This window comes from Taudactylus pleione, unplaced genomic scaffold (genome assembly GCF_031769625.1).
Source record: "Taudactylus pleione unplaced genomic scaffold, aTauple2 ptg001607l, whole genome shotgun sequence".
In the NCBI taxonomy this organism is placed as follows: Eukaryota; Metazoa; Chordata; class Amphibia; order Anura; family Myobatrachidae; genus Taudactylus; species Taudactylus pleione.
In genome coordinates, this window is record NW_028286004.1 from 334,875 (window position 1) to 360,133 (window position 25,259).

The 25,259-nt window shown below is 45.4% G+C and overlaps 1 protein-coding gene across 3 annotated transcripts in view; it reads right to left on the reverse strand.

Annotated features, from left to right (window-relative positions):
- Positions 1–241: 241 nt before the first annotated feature.
- Positions 242–25,259, reverse strand: part of NUDT3 (nudix hydrolase 3) — a 36,174-nt gene continuing 11,156 nt past the window's right edge. For 2 of the 3 annotated variants that reach the window (XM_088464184.1, XM_088464185.1), the window contains exons 2-6: positions 18,708–18,755; positions 16,114–16,224; positions 3,713–3,757; positions 1,450–1,534; positions 242–906 (exon numbers count right to left, since the gene is read on the reverse strand). In XM_088464184.1, coding sequence (XP_088320310.1) covers positions 746–906; positions 1,450–1,534; positions 3,713–3,757; positions 16,114–16,224; positions 18,708–18,734 — 429 coding nt within the window. In that variant the 5' untranslated portion in view covers positions 18,735–18,755 and the 3' untranslated portion in view covers positions 242–745. The remainder of the gene's footprint in view (positions 907–1,449; positions 1,535–3,712; positions 3,758–16,113; positions 16,225–18,707; positions 18,756–25,259) is intronic. The other variant, XM_088464183.1, reaches the window with a different exon arrangement.

Sequence of the window (25,259 nt, forward strand, 5' to 3'; positions counted from 1 at the left end):
TCGATTTTACGTTTCAAGGTCTAAATCATACATTTACTAACAGATGATTTTTGACATAATTTTTTTTAAACAATGTAAAAAATCATCTGTTAGTAAATGTGTGATTTAGGGGTAAATTTACTGAAATCCATTTTTTTGTTCGATGTTGGGACGATTTTTGGTTGATTTTGTGTTTCAGGGTCTAAAATCACACACTCACTTAGAGATGATTTTTTGACATTGTTTAAAAAAAATAAATAAAAAAAAAGATGTAAAAAATCATGTTAGTGTCTGATTTAGACCCTGAAACACAAAATCGAAAAAAAATATCAACCCAAAAAAATGGACCCAACATCGACTTTTAGTAAATATACTCCTAGGTATCTGTTTATTAGTAAAAATTAACATTCAGTATAAGTAATAGATGGAAATGAAGACAGCATGGCTATGTGCAAAAGGTATTAGGGAGGCAAAACATTTCTGTGATACCACATTAGAGGATCTGAAGGAAATGGACTGGAAACTAAGTAGAGGAAGTCATGGCACAGATACCGGTATATGGGAAAAATTAAGGTGCAGCAAACATCTAACTGAATGTGTCCAGGTCATCATGAAAAATCACAACATGCACAATCCATCTCTGTACAACACATCAGAGGCCCAATTGAGTTCAGCACTTTGATTGTGGCTCTGTCTGCTGGAATTTGCTTCTCTATATAGAAGAAAGGAGAGAAAGGGCAAGTATGGAGTCCATAGGGTGAGTAGGTCATCTGACATCAGGTAGTGCACTTTGGCTGGGCAGTGGGATGGCTCCATTGTTAGGGTGGCAGGTCTGCTTCAGACTTTGGAAATAGGATGCCTGCACTGGTTTGTAACCTTGCAAAGCACGGACCGCTTCCTCAATGCTGAACCAGCGCCGCTTCCGTCCTATGAAGGAGTGACTGGAATTATGTCACATTACAGCTACAGTTTTCTGTATACCAAGCTACTCTGAAACAATCATACACTATTCATTCTTATTGCATACTTCAAGTGTTGTAAAGTTAGAATTTTCAAAACATACACACTAATGATGGGCATACACTGCCAGACAAAATGTCTGTCAGACCGACAGACATTTTATCTGGCCGGCTGCCAGCCGCAGATGTCCGCGGCATACACGGTGAGAGAAATCTCACAGTGTATAGCCCGACATCCGCGCTCCGTAGGAAGGAACACAGGAAATGTCTGTCTGTCGGCTGCGCTGGGCATACACTGTCCGATGCGGCCGACAGTTTACCGGGTAATATCGCATCGGACGGGCATGCTGGACAATCCAGCATGCCCGACCGAGCATTATTTAACCCTCGGTCGCCCCCCCCACGCTACAATTATCGCGGCGATCCGCCGATATCGGGCGGATCGTCCCGATAATTGCAGCGTGTATGGCCAGCATTAGTAGCATGATTTTTACACGAGTGATGGTCATACCAATATTGACTGAATCCTCCCAATCTTCCAGGATCTCCGTTACAGTCAAAACATAAACAAAGGTTCTGTGCTTGCGTTCAAAATTCTGCAGAAGAGAGATTGTGAAAAAAGCAATAACTGAATAAACAACACATTGCCCACACACATTTACCGCTTTACATTTTCACCACAAAAACAGGGACTTTAAACAAGTGATTTACTGTCATATATAGCTTGTACTCTCTTTAGATCTAGAGATAGTCTGCCGCCTACCTCACTCACCTTTCAGGTAACAGGCTCCAGCATAAAAAAGGTGGCCTTCAAAGCCACATAGCCAAAATCAACTCCATGATGGCAAACATGAAACAGAAAGGCACTGATTTGTAAAAGACTTGTTCTTGCTGCCAAGAACCTGAACAGACCTGGAATATGGGGTGTCTTTTTACAGTAACCAGACCCCTGGCTGATCAAAGCTGGACTCCCAGACCATTAAAGTACTCTTCATAGTAAATCTAATACATGATGATAAAACAACAGATGCCGACCCACAAACTGTGAGGGGTATTCTACACTATTCCTAGATTAGTTTTATTTACAAAAAGAGGTCCATTAGACCCCTTTGACTTCTACACAGTAGACACAGTACCAGTCAAACTGGTGTTTCTACCATCATTTTTGGGCAAACCACCATATTACGTTCCTTTAACTACAGCCCCCAGCAACTGCAGTAAAACAAATTCATACTGTTGTTAGTAACAGAGCAATTGACAATATTGGGGCAAAGGTGCACACATTTGCAGATGGATCTTACGATTTTAGCACTGTTACCAGTCACCAGTGTACAGATCTATGGGGGATTCTGAGCGTATGAATCTCATTTGCAACTCCACTTTCGGCTGCTTAGGCGTAGCTGGCCAGTAATGGAACATTCGCACATGGGCTAGGTTGAGCGAGAGAGGGCTATGCAGAATTGCGTGCTATGCTGAGTTGTGCAAATGCAAAGGTGTCTGATTTCAGACAGATTTTCTCCTTACCTGTAGGAAATGTATTTGGATTGGTACTGTGGGCCTGATTCAGACCAGCTCGCGAGCGCTGAGCGCTCGCAAGCGGGTCGCTGGTGCCCAAGTGCGCATGTGCACGACGGAGGTGGCTCCATCGTGCGCATGCACGAGACCCGAATAACGAAGGCCAAGCCGTCGTTATGGGTCTCGCACCAAAGGGGGCGTGCTATCGATGGTGATTGACAGCACGCCCCCTTTGGTGGGAGTGCCGGGGGCGTGGCTGCCCAGACTGAGGCGTTCCCATGGGAACGCCTGCCGTCTGGGGCCGGCCCCACTGACATCACTAGTGATGTCAGTGGGAGTGCTTTTGGCTCTGATAGAGCCAAAAGCACTCCAGGGCTTGTGGCAGCGAGACCCTACCGCAGGGTCTCGTCGCAAACCCGATGGTCACCTACAGCTATGCGAGCGGCCAGGAGGCCGCTCCACAAAGGAGAATGGACGGCCCTGATTCAGAGCGAGCGCTCTGTCAGAGCGTCCGGCTCTGAATCAGGGCCTGTATTTTCACAACCAACAATAAAAGTTATGTTCATCAAGTCAAATGTGCAAGAGGTTGTCACCTCCTTGCTATTATGTGTCACTACATGGAACGGGATGGGTACAGGATGCCGTCGCTCGGGAACCTGGCGGTCAGAATCCCGATGCAGGCATCCCGACAGGGTTAGACACCTGTTGGTAGGTATCCTAACCCTCCCTCCTCGGTGTCTGAACCTAACCTCCCCCTCTCCACATCTTAAAAACGTAATCCTCCCCCTAGTGCCTAACCCTAATGCTAACCCTCCCCCTAACCCCACTACTTAATCTTCGGGATGCCGGCGTTCAGGGTGCCAGCGCCAGGATTCTGATAGGTGTCGGGATTCCAATGCGGTATTCTGACCGTTGGAATGCCCGTGGTCGGGATATTGACCGCATCCCCAGAAAATACAAATTATACCAGAAAATACTCCTACCCCCTTCAAATACATAAAATATCTAAAAATATATTCTTTATTTAAAAAAACAAAAAAAACTACTGTTAAAACTAACTGAACAGAATGGATTCCCCTGAAAAAATTTCCATTTGTTTTGCTTATCACTCATTATTTAACAGTTACTAACACTTATCTAGTTCAACTTGCCTCTACTGATGGCTGCTGTCATTATTTTTCTTTTGTTTTTTGTAAAGAATTAACACTTTAAATACTGCAATCTAAAATTAAATTTAGCAGTAAACTAAGATTACTTACCTCAAACACACCAAGATGACGACCTAACGTCCCTTTAACTCCAGCCTATTAGAGAGAACATAGGTTAATATACAACTGTCATTATTATCTATAAAGCATAACATGCATAGTAACATACAATACGGATTAAAGCAAACAAATGAAAACATAAATAAAAGAGAAATATAGTAATCTGAGAAGTAAAATATAAAGGAAATGTGGAAAACAAAACAAGAGGAACACAGAAGGAGCGCTCCTCTAAAGTAGATGTTGGAAAAAGGAATTACAGGATACGGCTAATAATGTTAAAAGAAATTAGAGCTGGGTCACACGAGCACTTTGAGCTCTAGTCCTTTTACAACTAGAACAGCTACAATCTTCATACTGCTCAGTCACTCCGATGCAGACAGATTAAAAATTAAAGGGGACTACCACAGGAATGATTACACTCTGAGTAGTCTGTGTGCAACACTTACCAAGCTTAATAGCTCTACTTTGACAGTGGAGAAGAATTCTTCCTTGACTTCAACCAGTTATCATGGGAGCAATTGAGCACTACAGCATTTTAGCTTGAAAATTGTTAGTGTATAAAGCATTTATGCCAGCACCCTTAATTGTAAAAACATTTCTACAAAAGATTTATTTTTTACAAACTTATAACATCATGTGTTTATCACATTTTACATACAGACTGATAATGGATGCATAATGTATGCTGCTGTCAGTGAGAGGTGTATACCAGCATTAAAGCATTATAGCACTGTGTGGCATTTTATTTAACCCTGGAACACTAACCATGGGTCTGTCAGAACCCAACATTTTTCACATTTGTAAATAAAACAAAAACAATTTTTAAAAAAATCTGATATCAGTACCTTACTATAATATTAGATCTATATTAGCCATAATACAAACATTTTGGGAATGTTGATAGTTTAGCTGTTATAGAGAATGTGGGTCTCTCAGACCCATGGTTAGCTATAGTGAGGTAACATTTTAAGAAATAGTTTCAGCATCACTTTACGTTGTCTAGCTATCTACAAGACACTCTGGAAAAGACATCACTCCTACAACTGAGAACCATATACACCAACACCAAAGGAGGAGTAGACACATTCCACTGCCCTATGCAGTCGAAAAACCAAACGATGGCCCTTATGTGTATTTTATGGTGTACTCAATACTGTAGGAATAAATGCCTGTGCTCTACAGTGAGAACAGACAAAACAAAACTGTATTGGCCAGGCATCTGTTTCTTCAGCTAGCTTACAGTCTGATGGTTTCTGTGGTTGGAGCGACCAACTTTACCACGTGAAACCTGGGCATTATTGCAGAGAGCCCTTCAAGTAAACCCAGTTCCAGCACAACCTACCCAAGGACTGCAACCTCGCCAAAGATGTGGTATTTGTCCCTCCAAGGACCTGAAGACGTTCAAGTGTACACAATGTTGTGTTCGGACTGTGTGTGATTTCTTTTACTATTACCTCTCTGTGGAAAATTCCCTTGAGTTCTAAAACATGTGTACGCTATTAGAATAAATATTCATTGATTAGTATCTGAACAGTGTGGGTCTAAATAGTTTTGTTTTTTTAAGGTTAGTATTCCAGGGTTAAGCTAAACAGTAAAATCTGGTGATTCTTAAGTTAAATAATAGGTGGACCACTCCAATTGTATGCACATGCATCATAACTTGAGATACATAATAAAATCTGGAAACAAATTCTCATTTACACCATCCAAAATAAAATTGTACTATGGGTATGCACAATGAGTGATGTCTATCAATAGTGCACGTGTAAGGATAGATTAGATTATCTACTGAACAACAATATGCGATATGAATCGGAATGCTCTTCTTCAGTCAGCAACCTGTTCAATTCCTTCCCTGACCTTCTGACACCATCTCTTTATTTGATCCCACAAATGAAGATGAAATATCATCTCTCGTTATGTTTCTACTGTACTACCTCTCCTCTTTATCCTATAGCCTCACAAACCAGTAGAGCCCTGTCTATTTTGCTCATCCCGAACTTAACTATAATCACTCTCTCCCTTTCAATCATTATTCAAGCCTGAAGTGATTACCGCTATCCTGAGACCAACACAATTTTCTTTCATATTACCATCCCATCTCGTAGCTCCCTTGCCCCTCCAAGCTGCTTGAGAGACTTGCCTACAGCAGCCTCACACAATTTATTACACCCACTTCAGTCCAGCTGTCATTTCCAACACTCCACAGAGACTGCAATGACCACAGAGGTCAATGATCACTTCTAAGTCTAAAGGCCATTACGCACTACTAATTCTCCTGGATCTCTCTGCTGCATTTGATACAGTTGATCACGGGTGGCATGGGATCCTGGCAGTCAGCGGTCAGAAATGACAGCGGCATCCTAACAGTCAGAATCCCAACTCAATTAGGTAAATGTCCTAACCCTAACCCCCCCCGCAGCCTAGCTCTAAACCCCCCGACAGCCTAACCCTAATCTCTATCCTTCCCCTAGTGCCTAACCCTCCCCATAACCTTAATACTTACCATCGGGATTCCCGCGCTGGTATTCTGAGCTCCATCATCCTGACTGTCGGGATTGTAACTACATCCCGTTGATCACTCTCTCCTCATACAAACACTACAATCCCTAGGTCTGCATGACACGGTCCTGTCCTAGTTCTCATCCTACTTATCAAATTACTATTTCAGTGTTATTCCCTGGATCCACATCCTCTCGGGTTCTTCTATCAGTTGGAGTACCACAAGGATCAGTCCTAGGTCCTCTGCTTTTCACTATGTATTCCATCTTGGTAAACTCATCAGCTCTTTAGATTTCAGCATCATCTGTATGTGGATTATACCCAAATTTACATATCCACTACAGATCTTTCACCATCTGTGTTGGCACGTTACTGAATGTCTTGCTGCCATATTGTGAATGTCATATCGCCACTTCAAACTCAATATTTCCAAAACATTATACCCATCGACCAATAGTAGTTACTGACCTGACATCTCTTATTCTGTTGATAACATGACAACACTACCCGTCAAGCTCGCTGCCTAGGTGTCATCCTTAATTCTGCATTGTCCTTGGTTTCCCTCATTAGATCTATATCCAAAATGTTCCTCATCAGTCACTCAATTCCTACATTAGTTACTTGTCTTTAACCAGATTTAATATAAAATACTTCTACTTACACATTAGGATGTTATCCAAACTACACCAACGTAAATGTCTTTGCTTTTCTCAAAACATATAATTGCTGATCTGCTCAGATTGCACAAGATCTGCGTCTCTCATCCACATTCATTACCTGCTCCCATTCTGGCACAAGACTAGCCTCCAAACCTACAAGCGTTCCCTTTAGACTCACCTCTTCAGCCAAGCTTATTTTCTTGAATTACCCGCATACCCTCCATAAGCTATTTAACTACCTTCCTTCTACACAACTTCAGAAATGTCCTTTCAACGCTCACACAAGCTGCTAACACAAGCTAGCATTGCTGTGTGACTGCAATCTGGCTGGAACAATTTGCAATACTGTATGTAGCAGTTATCCTCATGTATCAAATTCCAGTTTCTCTATAGATTGTAAGCTTGCGAGCAGGGCCCTCTTACCTCTTTATCTGTCTATTATTAACAAGCCTCTTTTTATTTATGAAAACTAAAACAATTCTTTAACCTTGTGCCTCCTGTCAGCAGCTATTAACCTCTAAATGGGCACACCCTAGTCCCAAATAACAAATGTAAAATACTGGCAAGAAGACGTATTAAGCGCTAGCCCAATTGGACACAAACAAATATATTAAAATCACTATGCGTAGCCAATCCAATCCTGTGTTGTTCTATTCTCCCGAACAACTGGATTTAAACTCACATTCAAGTTCTGACCTGAGTGTATAGAAAGGTATCTTTTGGGTATCTTTCTGGTATGTTCTATAGTCACAAGTGTCAGGACCCCATGGAAAGAGGAAACTTACATTTGAATCCTATCTCGCATTCACATCACGGTTTATTTAAACTCCAAAAGATGCAGGAAATATCCTCATATAAAAATGTATTCATATACAGAACAATATAAAAAACTAAGCTTTTACGGAGTAACTAGTGCACAGTCTTAAGTTTGCAAACATAAGATGGGGCACTAGTTACTCCCTAAAAGCTGCGCTGGGGCAGCACTGAATTAGAGTGCGAGGGGACCCCACTAAAAATGCATTTTAAGGGTGGCGGACAACCTGGAGGATAGTGCCGAACCTAGGAGGTTCATCCGCAAAGCTGTATGCACCGTCACCGCAGTCTGCAGCATGGAGTATTGGTGCCGGCTACCATCTTTTCCCCCAGCAGGCACACGGTACTTTTTCCTCCAGGAGGACAGAAAGACTTTGTCCGTATTCTGATGTCCATTTTGCCGGTTTTTATTTTTCCTACTTAGTTTTTTTATATTGTTCTGTATATGAATACATTTTTCTATGAGGATATTGCCCGCATCTTTTGGAGTTTAAAGAAACCATGATGTGAATGCGAGATAGTGTAAGTTTCCTCTTTCCATGGGGTCCTGACACTTGTGAATATAGAACATACCAGAAAGAAATTTTCTTTTTATTTAGGTTTTATTTCCAATTATAGTACGATGGTACAATACAAGTAAATGCTAATAAAATATGAGATATGGTAAGAACTTTCCCTTGTTATCTCTATTTCTACAAAGTCCATAGGCTACCTTGGGGAATAGGCGATGGCGGCAGACATCGGGCACCTCAGAGTTAAAGTTTTCAGCCTCCCAGGATGCCCTGGGGTCCCTGTGCTATACCCCCGCCCCTGAGCCAAGGCATCTCAGTTATGTAACAAGCCATAGCCGGAGGAGGAGAAGAAAGAGAGAGAGAAGAAAGTCTGGAACACACAAGAATCACATTCTCACCAGAAGGAGACGGAAAAACCGGTTACCAGCTCAAAGCCCATCTGCAGTACAGGTGCAACAGGGCGGGAGTCCTGTGGAACCCTATGGACTTCGTAGAAAGAGAGATAACAAGGGCAAGTTCTTACCATATCTCATATTTTCTACTTCAGGGTAGATAGGGTATCCACAGGATACCTTGGGGATGTCCCAAAGCAGTATACTTTAAGGGTGGGGAAGTCCATGTGCTGAAAGGAGAATCCGCCACCCAAAGGTATCAAATGCATAATACCTTACAAAGGTATGGACAGAAGACCACGTGGCTGCCTTGCAAAGCTGAACAGCAGAGGCACCACGGCGAGCTGCCCACGAAGGACCCACAGACTGAGTAGAATGAGCCTTAACAGAGGATGGTACAGGAAGGCCCTCCTGAATGTAAGACTCAGAAATCGCCATGCGAATCCATTCTGCCAAAGTCTGCTTAGTGGCAGGCCAACCCTTCTTACGGAAACCATAAAAAGGACAAACAAGTAGTCCGGCTTCCGAAATTAATTGGCACGGTCAACATAAATCCTTATGGCACGTACCACATCCAAGGAGGCTTCACCAGCAGAGAGGTCTGGGGAATCAAGGGCCGGTACTATAATTTCCTCATTGATGTGAAAACTAGATACCACCTTAGGTAGGAAACCAGGGCGAGTGCGAAGCACCGCCCTGTCCCTATGAAAAATCAGAAAGGGAGGGCGACATGAGAGAGCCCCCAAGTCTGACACCCTTCTGGCCGAAGCAATGGCCAGAAGAAACACAGTCTTAGCTGTAAGCCATTTTAAATCCACTGAGCCCAGTGGTTCAAATGGCGGTCCTTGGATAGCCCTCAGGACCACAGCCAAATTCCGAAGGAGCAACTGGTGGAACAAAGGGAGGCTGAATGCAAAGAACACCTTGCATAAAGGTGCAGACATAAGGAAGAGTGGCAATTCTAAGGTGAAACCACACTGATAAAAGGCAGAAACCTGCACCTTCAGTGAAGCAAGGCAAAGACCGTGATCTAAGCCTGCCTGTAGGAAAGCCAAAACCCTGGATATCCTAAACACCTGAGTATCATAGCCTCTAGGGCGACACCAGTCAAAGAAAGTATGCCACACTCTGTGGTAAATTCTTGCAGAAGCAGGCTTCCGAGCTCTGAGCATGGTGTTAACTACAGAGCTGGAAAAGCCCCTGGACTTTAACAGGGCTGTCTAAACAGCCACGCCGTCAAAGACAGAGGACTCAGGTCCGGGTAATGGCAAGGACCTTGAGACAACAGGTCCGGACGTTGAGGCAACAGCATTGGAGTGTCTATGGAGAGACTCCAAAGATCTGAGTACCAGTGACGTCTGGGCCACTCTGGCGCTATCAACAGGTGCGTGCCTCCTTCTTGCTTGAATTTTCAAATTACTCGAGGAAGAAGGGAGAATGGAGGGAATAGGTACGCAAACCTGAAAGTCCACCGGACCGACAGAGCGTTTCCCAGAAGAGCTTCCGCGTCTCTTGTTCTTGACCCGTACACAGGCAGCTTGTTGTTGTGTCGCGAGGCCATGAGGTCTATCTCCGGAGGGCCCCACTTGTTCACCAGTAGTTGAAAACACCTCCTGGTGAAGAGACCATTCCCCTGGATGCATGTCTTGATGGCTGAGAAAGTCTGCTTCCCAGCTGAGGACAACTGGTATAAACACTGTCGAGATGGCAGGGAGATTGTCCTCCGCCCAAGCTAGAATGCGGGACACCTCTGTCAGTGCCGCCTGACTTCAGGTTCCTCCTTTGTGGTTTATGTAAGCCACTGTGGCGGCGTTGTCCGACTGTACCTGGACGGGTTTTCCGTGAAGAACAGGTCCTGCTTGCTGGAGAGCTTTAAATACTGCCCGAAGTTCCAAGATGTTTATTGGAAGTGCAGATTCTGCTGGTGTCCACCTGTCCTCGAACAAGTGTGGACCAGTCACTGCTCCCCAGCCTCAGAGACTGGCGTCCGTTGTCAGAAGGACCCAGTTCGCCATCCAAAAGGAGCGTCTCCTGTTCAGGTGAGCAGTTTGTAGCCATCAGGCCAGAGACAGACGCACCTCCGGAGAAAGCACCATGGTCTGTGGCTTTATCCGATGGGGCAACCGATTCTATCTGGAGAGGATAAACTTCTGCAGAGGTCTGGAGTGAAACTGGGCATATTCCACCAATCGAACATTGACACCATGGAGCCCAGTAACCTCATCGCTGTGTGAATAGACACTCGGCAGCTCTGAAGGCAACTGCGTACCTTTGCCTGTAATGCAGAGATCTTTTCCTCCATCACAAAGATCCTCTGTTGTTGGGAGTCCAACAGGGCTCAGAGATGGAGCATCCTCTGTGAGGGAACCAGGGAGGACTTCCTCCAGTTTATCAACCAGCCGTAATTCTGCAACACAGATATTGTCAGTTGCAGATGGTGCTGAAGGATCTCTGGAGACCCTGCTAACAACAGAAGGTCATCCAGATAGGGCAACAAGCGGACCCCCTGCATCCGCAGGTGGGCTGCCATGACTTTGGTAAATACTCGAGGCACAGTGGCCAGACCAAACGGCAGTGCCTGGAACTGGAAATGATTGTTTAGCACTTCAAACCTGAGAAATTGTTGGTGTGCCAAGATAATAGGGACATGCAGGTAGGCGTCCTGAATGTCCAACGACACCATGAAATCCCTAGGCTCCATTGCCAATATAATGGAATGCAGAATCTCCATCCTGAACAGAGGAACCCTCAAGGAACTGTTGAGGGATTTGAGGTTGAGGATGGGCCGGTAAGACCCATTGGGTTCCTGCACCAAAAAGAGATTGGAATAGAATCCCACGCCCCTCTGTGGTAACGGAACAGGCACTATAACTCCAGCCTGGAGCATAGAGTGCAACACTTTCCGGAGTTCCCGGGCCTTGTCGTGATCTAACTGAAGGCCTGTGGTGAAAAACCGGCAGGGAGAGGGCATACCCCCGAGAGACAACTTCTCTTACACAAGTGTCCGCGGTAGTCAGGTACCAGCACTGGGCGAACTGATGAAGTCGGCCTCCGACTTTGGGGTCCCTCAAGGGGAGGCTTGTCCAGTCAGGCTGAAGGCCTATCGTCTGACTTGGGAGTAGGACGTCTTGTACTCCAAGCCTGCTTCTTTGGCTTGGCAGATATCCTGGTCCCTGATTGTCTTGGAAAAAGACAGTATCTTGGATTTACCCTGGGCCCTATAGGGCCGAAGTACCAGAGCCTTATAGGACTGCAGCCGATGGCAAGCATGCAGATTTAGCTGCTGCCCGCGTGGCCACAATTTTGTCTAGATCAGGACCAAACAGGACCTGTCCATTGAAGAGCAAGCATTCCAATCCCTTCTTGGAATCAGCATCCGCTTTCGAAGAGCGCAAACACAGGGAGCGGCGAGCAGCTGATGCCGAGGAGATTCTTGAAGTGAGGAGACCTATATCTAGGGTTGCCTCATTAATGTATGTGGCTGAGTCTCTGAGATTGCCCACTAACTCCACCTGCTCAGACGAAGAGTCAGTGTCCAGAGACGCCTCCAAGTATTCTGCCCAGCGCTCCATGGCTCTGACCACCCAGCACATGGCCATAGCCGGTCTGGAAGCCCCCCTGCAAGGGAATAAATGGATTTTAGGCATTTTTCCTCCTTGCGATCTGTAACATCCTTCAAGGAGGACATGGAGGGAATGGGCAATGTTGCACTCCTCACTAGGCGTGTGACACCTGTGGAGGGGTTTCCCATTTGGAAAAATAATTAACCGCAAATGGGTATGCAAAGGCCAAGCGTTTTTGAGGCTGGAACCGCTTACATGGATTTTTCCACGCCTCCTCTAAATGATCCACTAACTGACCAGATAGAGGAAATACAGTGGCATCTCCCTTAATATCCTTAAAGAAGGCGTATTTGGGATTTGGCCACTGGGGGATCCTCATCCTCAATAACCAAGGCCGCACAGACTGCCCGTATAAGGCCAGGTATAAAGACTTTAGACCTAGACTCAGCCTCCTTAGCACGAAGGGACTCTTGGTCTGAAAAGTCAATAATCTCACCGTCATCAGACGTCATGTCATCATCATCATGCTGAGTCATCTGAGACACTAAAGGCCGCAATGGTGACTCCCCTTGTAAAACGTCCGTCAGGTGCTGTACCATATTGGACAGTTAATTTACCCACACACAGGTCCTGCGAGACCTGGGTTTAAACCGGGAGACACTGAGGTACCATCAACTGCCTGGGGAACCCCTGCATGGGTGACGAGACTACCGCCTGCTGCGATAAACCCCATCTGGGGAAACGCAGGCGGCGTCGCCAACTGGCACACAAGGGTTGTAAGTGCCTTAGCAAAACAAGCCCAGGGCGGTTCCTGTACAGGCGCAGTGACAGAAATCGGGCATGATATGAGATAACATGCCCTACATAATCCCTCATCGTTCCCATCTCCCTCCGTTAACTGTACATTGCATGTGGTACATTTTAGCTGAAGAGGATATTCACGTTCACTCCCAGACATGATGAGTGTAAACAGAGTATGTGACTCCCCACACAGAAAAATACTTTTACAGTGAGGAATGAACACCCTGCAAAACCGCACCGAAAGGGCTTTAGCAGAGGAAGAACAGGGATAGTAAAATGGCTGACAGTGAGAAGTGAAAGTACAGGTAGACAGTGCTAGCATATAGTCACATTCAATGCAGAAATAAATCACCTGCACTACAAGCACTATGATCAACTATGCATACCTCTCTGACCTTATCGGAGGAGAGGTATGCGGGGGGACCCGAATCGCGATGCCACCTGTATCAGAACTCCAGCAGCGTTTGTACACTTCCCTGAAAATGGCCACCAAGGAGCTGAGAGGAGGCGGGCCCGGGGGAGGAGCGCTGACACAGCCCGTCAGACCGCTGTGGAAAGGTACTGTGCAGCGGGGGAGGCGCCGGCTGTGAGACAAGGAAGGCGTGCTCCCCTGGCATGCTATTAACCCCTGGGACGCTGGAGCATTTCCACACTGCTGCAGCTCGCTGTCCCTGGTGGTCTAGTGGAAAGTGCAGGATCAGTACCTGGCTCCACGCACAGCCTGTCCCCAGGGAGCCCCCTGCTTGAGGGCCAAAGAGACTGTGAATTGGCGGGTACCCACCGCAGGACACGGCGCTTACCTGAACCCCTTGAATCCGGTCACAGTCAGGGATATTCCGGAGTCACCACTAGCTGCGACCCCAGACACCCACCAGCATCCCCAGATCAGTTCCGGCGTTCTGGTCCGGCGGGGTGAAGGAGCGACAGCATAGACGTCTGTTGACTGTCTATGCTGTGCAGCTCATTTTGTGCAGCAAAGCTGCCCTGAAATAACTTCAGGGGCTGTTAACAGCCCCCCTCTGAATATGGTGATCTGACTCAGAGCCGGGCACCTACGAAACGGAGATGCCTTGGCTCGGAGGCGGGGTATAGGAGAGAGGGACCTCAGGGCATCCTGGGAGGCTGAAAACTTTAACTCTGAGGTGCCCGATGTCTGCCGCCATCGCCTATACCCCAAGGTATCCTGTGGATACCCTATGGACCCTGAAGTAGAATACTACATTTGTTTTTCAATGAGGCTGAGGTACAAATTTACATTGCCCAATTAAACTGAGGAAGTATTTGTTAACTGACATAAGCAGGTAATGCAGTGTTGTGCTACTCTGCTTTGAACTGGAGACTTTGGTGCTACGTAGTCTTCTTTAACAAAAAGGCAGAGATACAAACCTAGGCTAGTAACTGGGTGCACTATTGGTTACTCCTCAGTAGACACAGGTGCACACATATATTCGGGTGTCACATATCAAATTAATCAGCGCAGTCTGTTGGTGCATCATAGTTGCCTGGCGGCTCACTCAGGCCAGGCAAGTTGCACTGGGTGGCGTATTGAGGCTACATGTATGACGACACTTCTGCACATGGTCTTAAGATGCTATACTATTCTGTTTTGTTGTGTTTGTCATCCTGCATCATAGCATTTATTGGCTTTTCTAGCTTTATTACAGTTTTCATATCCGTTTACTATCTGTATGTTATTCAGTACTGACACTTCCCCTCCTGACCTTTTTCTGTATATCTGACAGAATGTGGGCATGATTTAGAGATGTACGCAAACCATTGGGTTTCTGATCAACATCAGATTGTTGTGGGTCTGCGCATGTGCAGAACAGGTTCTGTGTCCTCACACGCTGTGCTAAGCTACAGTATGATTGACATGCTGCAGCTGTTTGGGGAGTGGAGCGAGAGCATGTTTGCCCTGCATTTCCAGAAATGAGGGCATCACCCCCATTTTCTGGAAGTGCCGAGGCTATGGTCTGTGTCTTCTGACGCAGACTTCCTGACCCTGGCTGAGCAGGTACGGTGTATATTCTGAGTAAGCTTTAGCTTACTGCGGCCGATGGTGATCTGATGCTGCAAGTTAGGACGCAGCACTGGGATCACAGATGCTGACAGGTGTCTTTCCTTCATACGCCTCCTGCTGTGAATATTAGTTGGACAGTATTACACAGTTGCTTCCATGCAGTTGTGCAATACCAGACCTGTATTGTTTGTCTGCTGATCTAAATAGCAAAAAATTTATAGTGATGAAATAAATGTATAATTGACAAGTAATAACTCTGTCTTATTTGTCAAGTATTGAAACTTTTAGTAAATGTGTAAGGAAAGAATAATGTGAAGTAAGCAAGCTACTCGTCTGTCACCTAAATGTACGTTCCTTGTATCTTGCATGATTTTGTACTGTAAATGCTCAAAATCCCTTCTACACTTTTGCCTGTGTGGTGGAACTGGATAGTGACAGGATGTAGGAGAAGTTCAGTGAGGGAGGCCATGTACACCAGCAAAAATGAGCCTGGTTGGAGCCGTATCTTTTAAATCTAGTATAGGGCAAGTGCAACTGCACACTGATGATAGTGATTAATGGCCAATCAAGTGCATATGCTACAATCACATATGGTAGCATCTTTAGATGTGTACAACTCTGTATATAGCCAAACATACACTTTTTTTGTGTATGACACTTTAGAGCAATGTATGCTCAATTTACTGTAGGGAATCTCTTCAACCAAACATTTAGGGCCCAATTCAAAGATCTATGTGCAAATCCTGTTCTGCGAGATCGCTCACAGTGCCCCCTAAGCCGCAGCATAACGGACATGGTGTGAGGCAGTTTGGGCGGCGACAGACAGGGGTGTGTCGGCCCAGTTTTCGAGGCATGCCGAGGCATGTGTAACCTGATGCTTACTCATATAATCCATGTTCATAAAGAGTGATCCGATGCGGTCTTTGGACTCAGCCCTCGGATCTGTGATGCTGGCATTGTGCCCCTTTTTACACTAGACGCCCATTGCGGCATTAGCATAATTACGCACAGCTACTTCGTACAATGATGCAGCAGCTGTTTTTAGAAGTGTACATCACTGAATCGGGCCTTTAATCCTCTGGTTTCCCAATATTCTAGCGTCATTTTTCAGTCTTTTGAGAAGCCCCTACCTCTTCATAAACTTCACGGACGGCTGCTGCGCTGGGTTCCTCTTCAGGTTCCAGACCTCCACCTGGAACAATCCAACGGTCTGGATAACGGCTGCTGCTCACTAACAGCACCTGGAGTAACAAGACAGTATTTGCAGATTATAAATGTATACGCATGTCAATCTACTGTTTTCACATTCTAAGTTAATCAATTTCACTACTTTTTTCTTTATGGATTCCATTCTTGACTCAAAATCAAACTTTATACAAAAGTGAGAGTTATGGTAAGAACTTACCTTTGTTAACTTTTTCTTCGAAGTCCATAGGGTCCACAGGGAGACCTTGGGGTATAGCTGGATCTGGATCCCGGGCACCACACAGTTAAAAGCTTTGCTCCCAGGATGCACTGGTCCGTCCTCCCTATAGCCCGCTCCAGAGCCAGAGGTACCTCAATTGGTAAGCAGCCAAAGGAGGAAAAAGAGAGAAGGAAGACTGGAACACTCGAGAATCACACTCAGAGAAGGAGACAGAAAACCAGTGACCAGCCACATAGCCCATATGAAGACAGGTTCGTCAGGGCGGGTGCCCTGTGGACCCTATGGACTTCGAAGAAAGAGTTAACAAAGGTAAGTTCTTACAATAACTCATTATCTTCTTCAGGGTCAATAGGCTCCACAGGGAGACCTTGAGGATGTCTCAAAGCAGTCCTTTTAAGGGTGGGGACGATCCTGCGCTGAGAGGAGAATCCACCGCCCAAAGGGAGTACCCTGAGAGGCGAAGGTATCAAATGCCGGAATGAGAGCGTACCCGAGAGACCACTTATTTTACCCACGCATCCTTGGTGGTTTGACACCTTCACTGGGCGAACTGAAGAAGTCGGCCTCCCACTCTGGGATCCCCCAGGGGGAGGCCTGTCCCATCAGGCCGAGGGCTTATCCTCAGACTTGGAAGCAGGGCATCTTGCGTTCCAGGCCTGTTTCTTAGGCTTGGTGGTAGATTTTGCAACGGATACCTCTTACCAGGTGCTTGCCAAGCCTCCACCATATGGTCTACCAGCTGGTCAGAGTGAGGAAAAACTGCCGGTCACCTTTACCTGTTTAAACTGCGGGTATTTGGATTTAGGGGCAGGAATGTCATCCTCTAGATCTAGTATGGAATGGACCGCCCGCACCAAAGCTGGCATATATATTTGATTTAGGCTCCACCTCCTGTGAAGGGGAATCAGATGCATCAGCCACTTCCCCTTTCATCCGATGACACGTCTATGTAGACTGCGATGATAATTCAAGGTGTTTAGATGCCTTCTTAGATCTTTCATTCAGCAACTTGGTCTGAAAGGCTGTAGATGAAGTTGCCAAAACCTGAACTGAACTAGATAAAACATCAACCTAGGATGGTTGTAAAGCTTACATTAGTCCCTGGAAGGGAATGACAGACTGTTGTGGTACAGACTGTCATGGGGAATGCATATATTGCAGTAACCCTTGGTAGGGAGAGACAGACTGTGGTACAGGAGAAGGGACTGCAAACAATGCGGGATACCCTGAGAGGGAAGGATGGTTTGTTGAGGTAACCCCATGTGGGGTAAAACAGCCGGGACCGCCAGGTGACCCGCAAAAGAGGCCAGGACCTGAGGAAAAAAAAACGCCCAAGGGAGATCCTGTTCAGTTGTTGGGGGATTTGAGGGGCCAGGCAACTGAAAGCACCTCACACATAATCCATCCTTAGCTAAATCCTCCTTACTCGCCTCTGCAGCACAGAGCCTGCAGGAGAGCAGAGTGGGTGCAGCATTGTGCTCAACTTCCTTGTCAGACATGTCTGACTGACACACACACACACACACACACACACACACACACACACACACACCAGGAAGAGTTATACTGGGCACTCACAATGTATGCAAGTCACTGGAGAACAAAATGGCACCGTGCAGCACACAACCGTATGTGACTGACCTACCATATATAGATTCAAGTATTTGTGAGCTCTAAGAACCACCCTAATTACACCTGTTAGGGCTGGTTGTAAAGGAAAGGGATAGATATAAACTGACAGATCAGAAAAAAAAAAAAGACACACAGTCAGTGCTAGCATAAGTCACATACAATGCGACTTATGCTCTTACCTGTCCCCATACGTCCAGCAGCAGTCTGGGATGTCCCGCGGGGCCCGGCTAGCACTTTCCCTGGGGTCCCGCCGAGATCCCCAGATCTGTACTGGCTTTGCGGCACCGGCGGGGTGATGGAGCGGCAGCAAAGACATCCTATGGACAGTCTGCTGCTGCCCGCTTTGAAGATTATCAAAAACTATTAAATCATAAAATAAAACCAGCTTTGGGGCTGCTAATCAGCCCCCCTGCATTAAACAGTGACCCGGCTTCGGACGGGCACCAACTTAAACGGAGGTGCCTCTGGCTCGGGGGCGGGGTATAGGGAGGATGGACCAGGTCACTCTGGGAGCAAAGCTTTTAACTGCGTGTAGCCCGGGATCCAGATCCAGCTATACCTAAAGGTCTCCCTGTGGAGCCTATGGACCCTGAAGAAGAAAGTAAAATAAAACAACTGCCACATATAAGTATATTTTCAGTGAGACAATTACTTCTGTATTGATACCTGCGTCCCATTACTGTGATAATACATGTTCCTTTCAATTTAGATGGCCTGAAAAAAAAAAAAGTGTTTAAATGTGTATAAAGTAATGGTAACATTTCCCATTATAGCACATCACAGGTACTGCATTGAATCAAATTATTGTCATTGTGCTTCATCAGATTTGTATCTGCAGCTTTTCCTAGACTTTTAAAAGGTGTTTCAGGATTAATGATAATCTGAATAATAACTATTAAAAGTGACAGACTACTCCCTTATTAATACCCCTTTTACACCAAACAAATAACCCGGGTTATTGCCAGGTCGATCCGGGTTGAGGCTCTGTGTGAACGGCTCCCAAAAAATAACCCGGGTCGATTTACCAGGCAATCTTACTCGGGTTGAGAGCAGGGTTGAACACGGGTTGTTCCCGTGTCATGAGGCAATGTAAACGGGTGCTACCCTGATTATTTGATCCGACTAGCTCCGAAAGATGCTGATTGGAGCTTCTGGGACACTGGCAGATGATGTAATTTGTCAGTGCCCTGCATAGAGACACTCACATGAAGCCATCGCTTGCCTGCTAACCTCCTGCACCACAGCAGCCTGACCAGCAGTCACAAAAGCAGGCAGGCACACAGCCTGCCACAGCCAGAACTGCAGCCTGACAAGCAGCCACAAATGCAGACTGATACACAGCCTGCCACAGCCAGAACTGCAGCCTGCACCACAGCCTGACCAGCAGCCACAAACGCAGGCTGATACACAGCCTGCCACAGCCTGACCAGCAGCCACAAACGCAGGCTGATACACAGCCTGCCACAGCCAGAACTGCAGCCTGCACCACAGCCTGACCAGCAGCCACAAATGCAGGCTGATACACAGCCTGCCACAGCCTGACCAGCAGCCACAAACGCAGGCTGATACACAGCCTGCCACAGCCAGAACAGCAGCCTGCACCACAGCCTGACCAGCAGCCACAAATGCAGGCTGATACACAGCCTGCCACAGCCAGAACAGCAGCCTGTAGCAATGCTGGAAACAGTCCCCACCCCTCTCTTTTGCTGCCTTTTGTGACCATCTTTGTCAGACCTTAAAGCAGACCATTTTTAATGGCTTCTATAGAGAAAAGCAGGGATTACCAGGGTTCAGTGTAAACGGAGCAAACCCGGGAATAACCCGGGTCGAGTTGCAGTATAAACGGGGTCTGAAGCAGAGTTCAACCCGGGAATGACCAGTGTTCAAATTCCAGGGTCGGACCCGGGATTATGGTGTAAAAGGGGTATAAGTTACTATCCTCCTCTGATTCCATACCTTTTAATCATTGTCTAAAGGTGCATACACACGGGACGATGTGCTGTATGAACGATATTGGTGAAAGATTTCCCTTGAACTTTCTGTAGTGCAGGACAAACGAAATTGGGTGTACACAGATAGATATCTTTCAGTGAAGTCATCGTGCCACATCTCTTAACAGGCAATTCTTGACAATATCGCCAGATTGGTCTGCATATACGGACAACAAAAGATATCATTATCGCCTCAGCGGGAGCGTACATCATTGGTCTTCACTGCAACAATATATATTGTTGAACGATATCGTTATCGTCCATAAAAATCATCCCGTGTGTATGCACCTTTACACGGTTATAATTGTAAAGGCTTACACATGCAGGAATATCATAGATGGGCCTCCTCACTTAAGATGGCTATAGTTGTTCAATATGGAGTCTATAGTGGATGGATGGGTACTTGTGTACTTTACAGACTCATTGCAGAGAGAATGTTTTAAATGGTACTTGTGTACTTTACGTACACAAGTACCGAAAGTTGTCCCCACCTAAAGAAGCAAGTTGTACGCTCACCACAAGGCTATATTCCCCCTCTATGACCACTTGGATGGTAGGGAATGACGCTGGACACTGGCTGATGACGTCAGGGTCCTCTCCATGAAGGGGATTTAGTCATTACCATGACTGATATTATTATTATTATTATTAATAATAATAATATTGAGTGTAGGACACTTCAGTTCTCTCTGCAATGAGTCCGTAAAGTGGGTTCCGATGGATGGTATATGCTGTTACATGGGGTGTCATTAGTGTCCCCTGTCTCTGGTAATAGAATGCCCACCCCCAAATTTACCACATGGGGACATATAAGCATTTTTGTTATTTGTTTACATATTACTTTTAGTACTTTGAAAATAAAGTCTGATCTCAGAAAAATCTCTGAGATCTAAAGTTTAGGTAAACTGATGAGTTTTCCATTTTCTTCATGGAACTGCTCTTCTCTCTCCTCATGAAAAAAGACCAGTTCAGCAGGCAAGCTCTCCTTATTCCTGCCAATTCAGCATGTCGGCCGCCAACAATACACAGCCAGCAGGCGCATAACCCTGGACATATACAAGACGCTGCAGGGGACTTTCAAGATCATGTGAAAGATGGACCCCAGGTAAGTAATGTTTTGGGATCAGGTTTTCTGTATGATATTCACCTAAAACTGAAGAAGTCCTATTTTCAATGTTGATGGAACCACAGTTAAGAGCTTTTCTCAACATTACACTATCCAACATACTATTGGCCTATTCAGTTTTTGTATAACGTAATCATTTTCGGTGATATTTATTGCCACTATAAAATGAGTATAAATACATATACATTATGTGCATGCAGAAAGCAATAAGCAGTCATAAATGATATCCAGTTATCAGGCAGTTTCACTGTTGACAAAAGGCCTGATTCAGAGTTGTGTGCTAATGCTCCCGCAGCTACGATTTTTGCAGCTGCACCTGTGGATGTGTGAAAATATGCTAATGCAACAGCGACCGTGGTACTGAGATGCCCACCTGAGCCATCACAGCTCTCCACAACTGTTTACACATAAGCATCAGACACAGTTCATGCATCCACTCCTTCAGTCTATGGTCACCCAGAATGGCCGCCCTAAGAGACGCCAGAGCAGTGTTTCATGCATAAAAAAATCTCAGATGCAGGATGTGATACTCCCCAAAAAAGGTCAATACACGTCTGCGTTTTTAGCCAACACTCCCCATTGCCTCCCCCAAACGCTCCTTGCCTGTCAATCAAAACTTGCAGCATGCGACTACCTTGTACCTTAACGCATGTGCATTGCAACTCAGACGCATTTACAGGGGGAAAAAATAAATTTAAAAAAATCACTCCACTTGCAAAAATATAAGCATTGCATTCAACTCTGTATTAGGCCCATGTTCGTGAGATTCTATACTTCTGAGCCAACATACACATTTCTCAAGAAGGATCATGATGATCTTTATGCTTGCAGTAGATATTAGAGTAACAATTATTTTGATATTCTAATGTGAATATACTGGTGTGCAATGGACCTTTTTACTGTTTGAGAGTGCTCACATTTCCCACCCTCATCCCCTATGACTGAAAAATGCAATGCATTTATATGGTTAGTAGCTGCAGTAGCAGAAATATTGGGGAAGCATCCACAGCATTGGCTACTATACAACAGACCACACACAAGCTTACGTATTATGGGGCAGATTCAGAGGTTGATGGTAAAGGCACTGCCGCTGAGTCTTTGCACGCAGCGACTGTGCTAAAATATTACGTAAGTCGCCTTCTGCGGCATTTGCATAATACGACCACTGCAGACTTCTCTGATCTGCTGCTGCCTCAGAAGTCGCAGCAGCGGATCAACTCCGTGAAAATTGCCAGGCCATTGGATATCCGAGTAACCCTCGGGTTACTCAGGATGTCCAGCAAAACTATCCTGCCGTGGCTAGTGACACTGCATCCAAGGACACAGTAACTGGCTTCGGCACGCCCCCATTTTCGGGAACGCTCCATATTGCCGTGCCCAAACGCAGTGGCATATCAATCATACTGCGTTTTTTGGGGCACTGCGACTGACATTGCAGGACCAGATCTGCACACGTGCAGTGCGGCTCCTGAGCATATCTACAAAAACAGAACCTGAGATTAGCGTGAACATCAAGTCAATGGAAATCTCTGAATCACCCTCAATGTACATAATGAAAAACCCTTAAAAATGGCCATTTGATTTGTGGATTTTTTTACTTTTAAAATTATTATTGCTAAACTACAACATTAAACGATGTAGGGTTCCTAACACAGAGAAGGAGAGTAATATGCTACATTGAGATTTAGCATTATACACCTCGGCCATGGTAACTACTGGGAATCTTGAATAGTAAATGGAATACAAATTAAGATGGTGCGGTATGAAAGTTAACAGTCATAATGTTGACACCAAGATGTCAACATTCAGAACAGTCTGAAAGTTGACAAGGGTGTTAGGTCGACAGAAAAAAATTGCAATATTCACAATTATCGACATGATCATAAAGTCAACATAACATTTTTTGCATATTTTAGCCTAATCCTAAACTTAAAAATGACACTTTCTTGTGGTATAATCGGGACTTTACCGCAATTTTTTGGGGGAGCTTTTCAATTACCCTCAGTTTTGTACAGCATTAAAAATTTCCTGCTTTCGGGTGAAAACACATTGGATCTGGGATAAGTTTCCAGATCCATGCGTTTTCGCGATCATGGCCGTGAAGAAAAACAAAACAAAAAAAACAGAACTATTGTAGGTTTCCCAGAGGCAGGTTAAAAATAAATCCCCGTTGGTGCGGGCTTCCCGTCAGCAGCCCCCCTCCTCTTTTCTTCTAAAGAGGGATTGGCCAGGCCTCCCGCGGTTAGGTCACACATCCAGACAACTTCCGAGTCCTTTAAAGTACCGCAGCTAATTGAATTCCCCCCTAAAATTTACTGTTGACATTCTGGTGCTGACATGTTAAATTTTGACATATTATTATTGCGTAGCAGCACTCTGTGCCAGGTGGCAGTTGGAAAGAAGAGTCAATACACATTATGCAATCAGTTTTAACTTAATGTACATCACTAGTTGGACAACATAATAAATAGTTCTTTTTATAATAAATGATCAGAGGGTTCAGAGGTGACGGATGGTTAAATGTAGCTTTATTTAGTTCATTAGAGGTTGTCTAATATTTATAAAAAAATCATGTAAAGATTTTTGTAACAAACTTTGTTTTTGTACCCTTTGCCACGCAGAGCACAAGTGGACATCTGAACTAAAAATAGTTTGTTTCACCAACAGCGTAGGAGGAGGTTCTTTTGAAATATGTACCAGTACCAAAGATCATACTAAAAATAAGTAACAAAAAACAAAATAAATAAAAACATTGAATGGCAGGAAAGAGATATGGAACCGTGAGGACCAATTTCAAGCAATTAAAAGGTTGCGGCTTATGATAGAGAATATAAAATTGTCTTACTAAAGACCTGGTTTGTGCTTTAGATTAGAGCTGTTTCCCAACCTCTGGGCCTTATTCAGACCCGGTCGCAAGCGCTGAGCGCTCGCAACCGGGTCGATGTTTGCCCACTAGGCATGCGCACGTTGGAGCCAGCTCCGGCATGCGCGAGACCTGGCTAGCGATGGGCGCTCCGTCGCTACGGGTGTCGCACCAAAGGGGGCGAGCTGTCGATGGTGATTGACAGCTCGTCCCGTTTGGGAGGCGGGCGGGGGGGGGTGGCCGGCCAAACGGAGGCGTTCCCGACGGAACGCTTGCCGTTTGGGGGCGGCCCCACTGACATCAGCAATGATCTCAGTGGGGAGCTTCCTGCTCGATCACAGCAGGAAGCTCCCTGGGGCTTGCACTTGCCGAGACCCAACCTTAGGGTCTTGTCGCAAGCCCCGATGGTCGCGATGGTCCTGACCATCGCGACCATCAACTTGGTCGCTTGCTAGAGCTGTGAGTGGTAACCCACAGCTTAGCTAGCAACCAGGAGGCCGCGCTTCACACCACAAGGGCTGCCCTCACTCAGAGCGACCGCTTGTATCTAGCGATCGACTCTGAATGAGGGCCTCTGTCCTCAAGGCACACCAACAGTCCAGGTTTTAGTGATATCCATGCTTGATCACAGATGGTTAAATAACTGAGGTACTAATTAAAACACCTGTTCTCAACTATGGCTATCCTTAAAACCTGGGCTGTTAGTGTGCCTCGAAGACCGTGGTTGGGAACCCCTGGATTAGAGTTTACAGTTTTCTAGTGTACTTTCGCAAATGTTATTCATGCAGTAAATTAAGCATTGATCTATTTAAATCTGACATTGCTTTAGTGTGGTTTCCCTGGTTTACAAGCCTATAAAGCAGCTTGTAGAATAGAGAGCAGTGGGATTCAAGAAATTGAGATTCACAAATATAGCAATAAACGTGGCAAGCTACAAAATTTAGTGAAAGTAGAAATAATCAAAACTACTGTTAATCATATCTTTGCTTTATGTTTGACTGTGCAAGATGTACTGTAAAATGATTTAATAAAAATTTGAATGAACATGGAAATCTTCGTCTCAGAGGTGGAAATACCTTTATCGTTTATAGACGACATCTGTGGTAAAGAAAAAGACAACATTTCTGATACAGCATTACTTTGCTCTATATCACTGACATGCAATTAGAAAGTTTCAATAAAATAACAATCAAAGAGGATATTGGGGCTGATTCAGCAGAGGATGCAGATGGTGATAC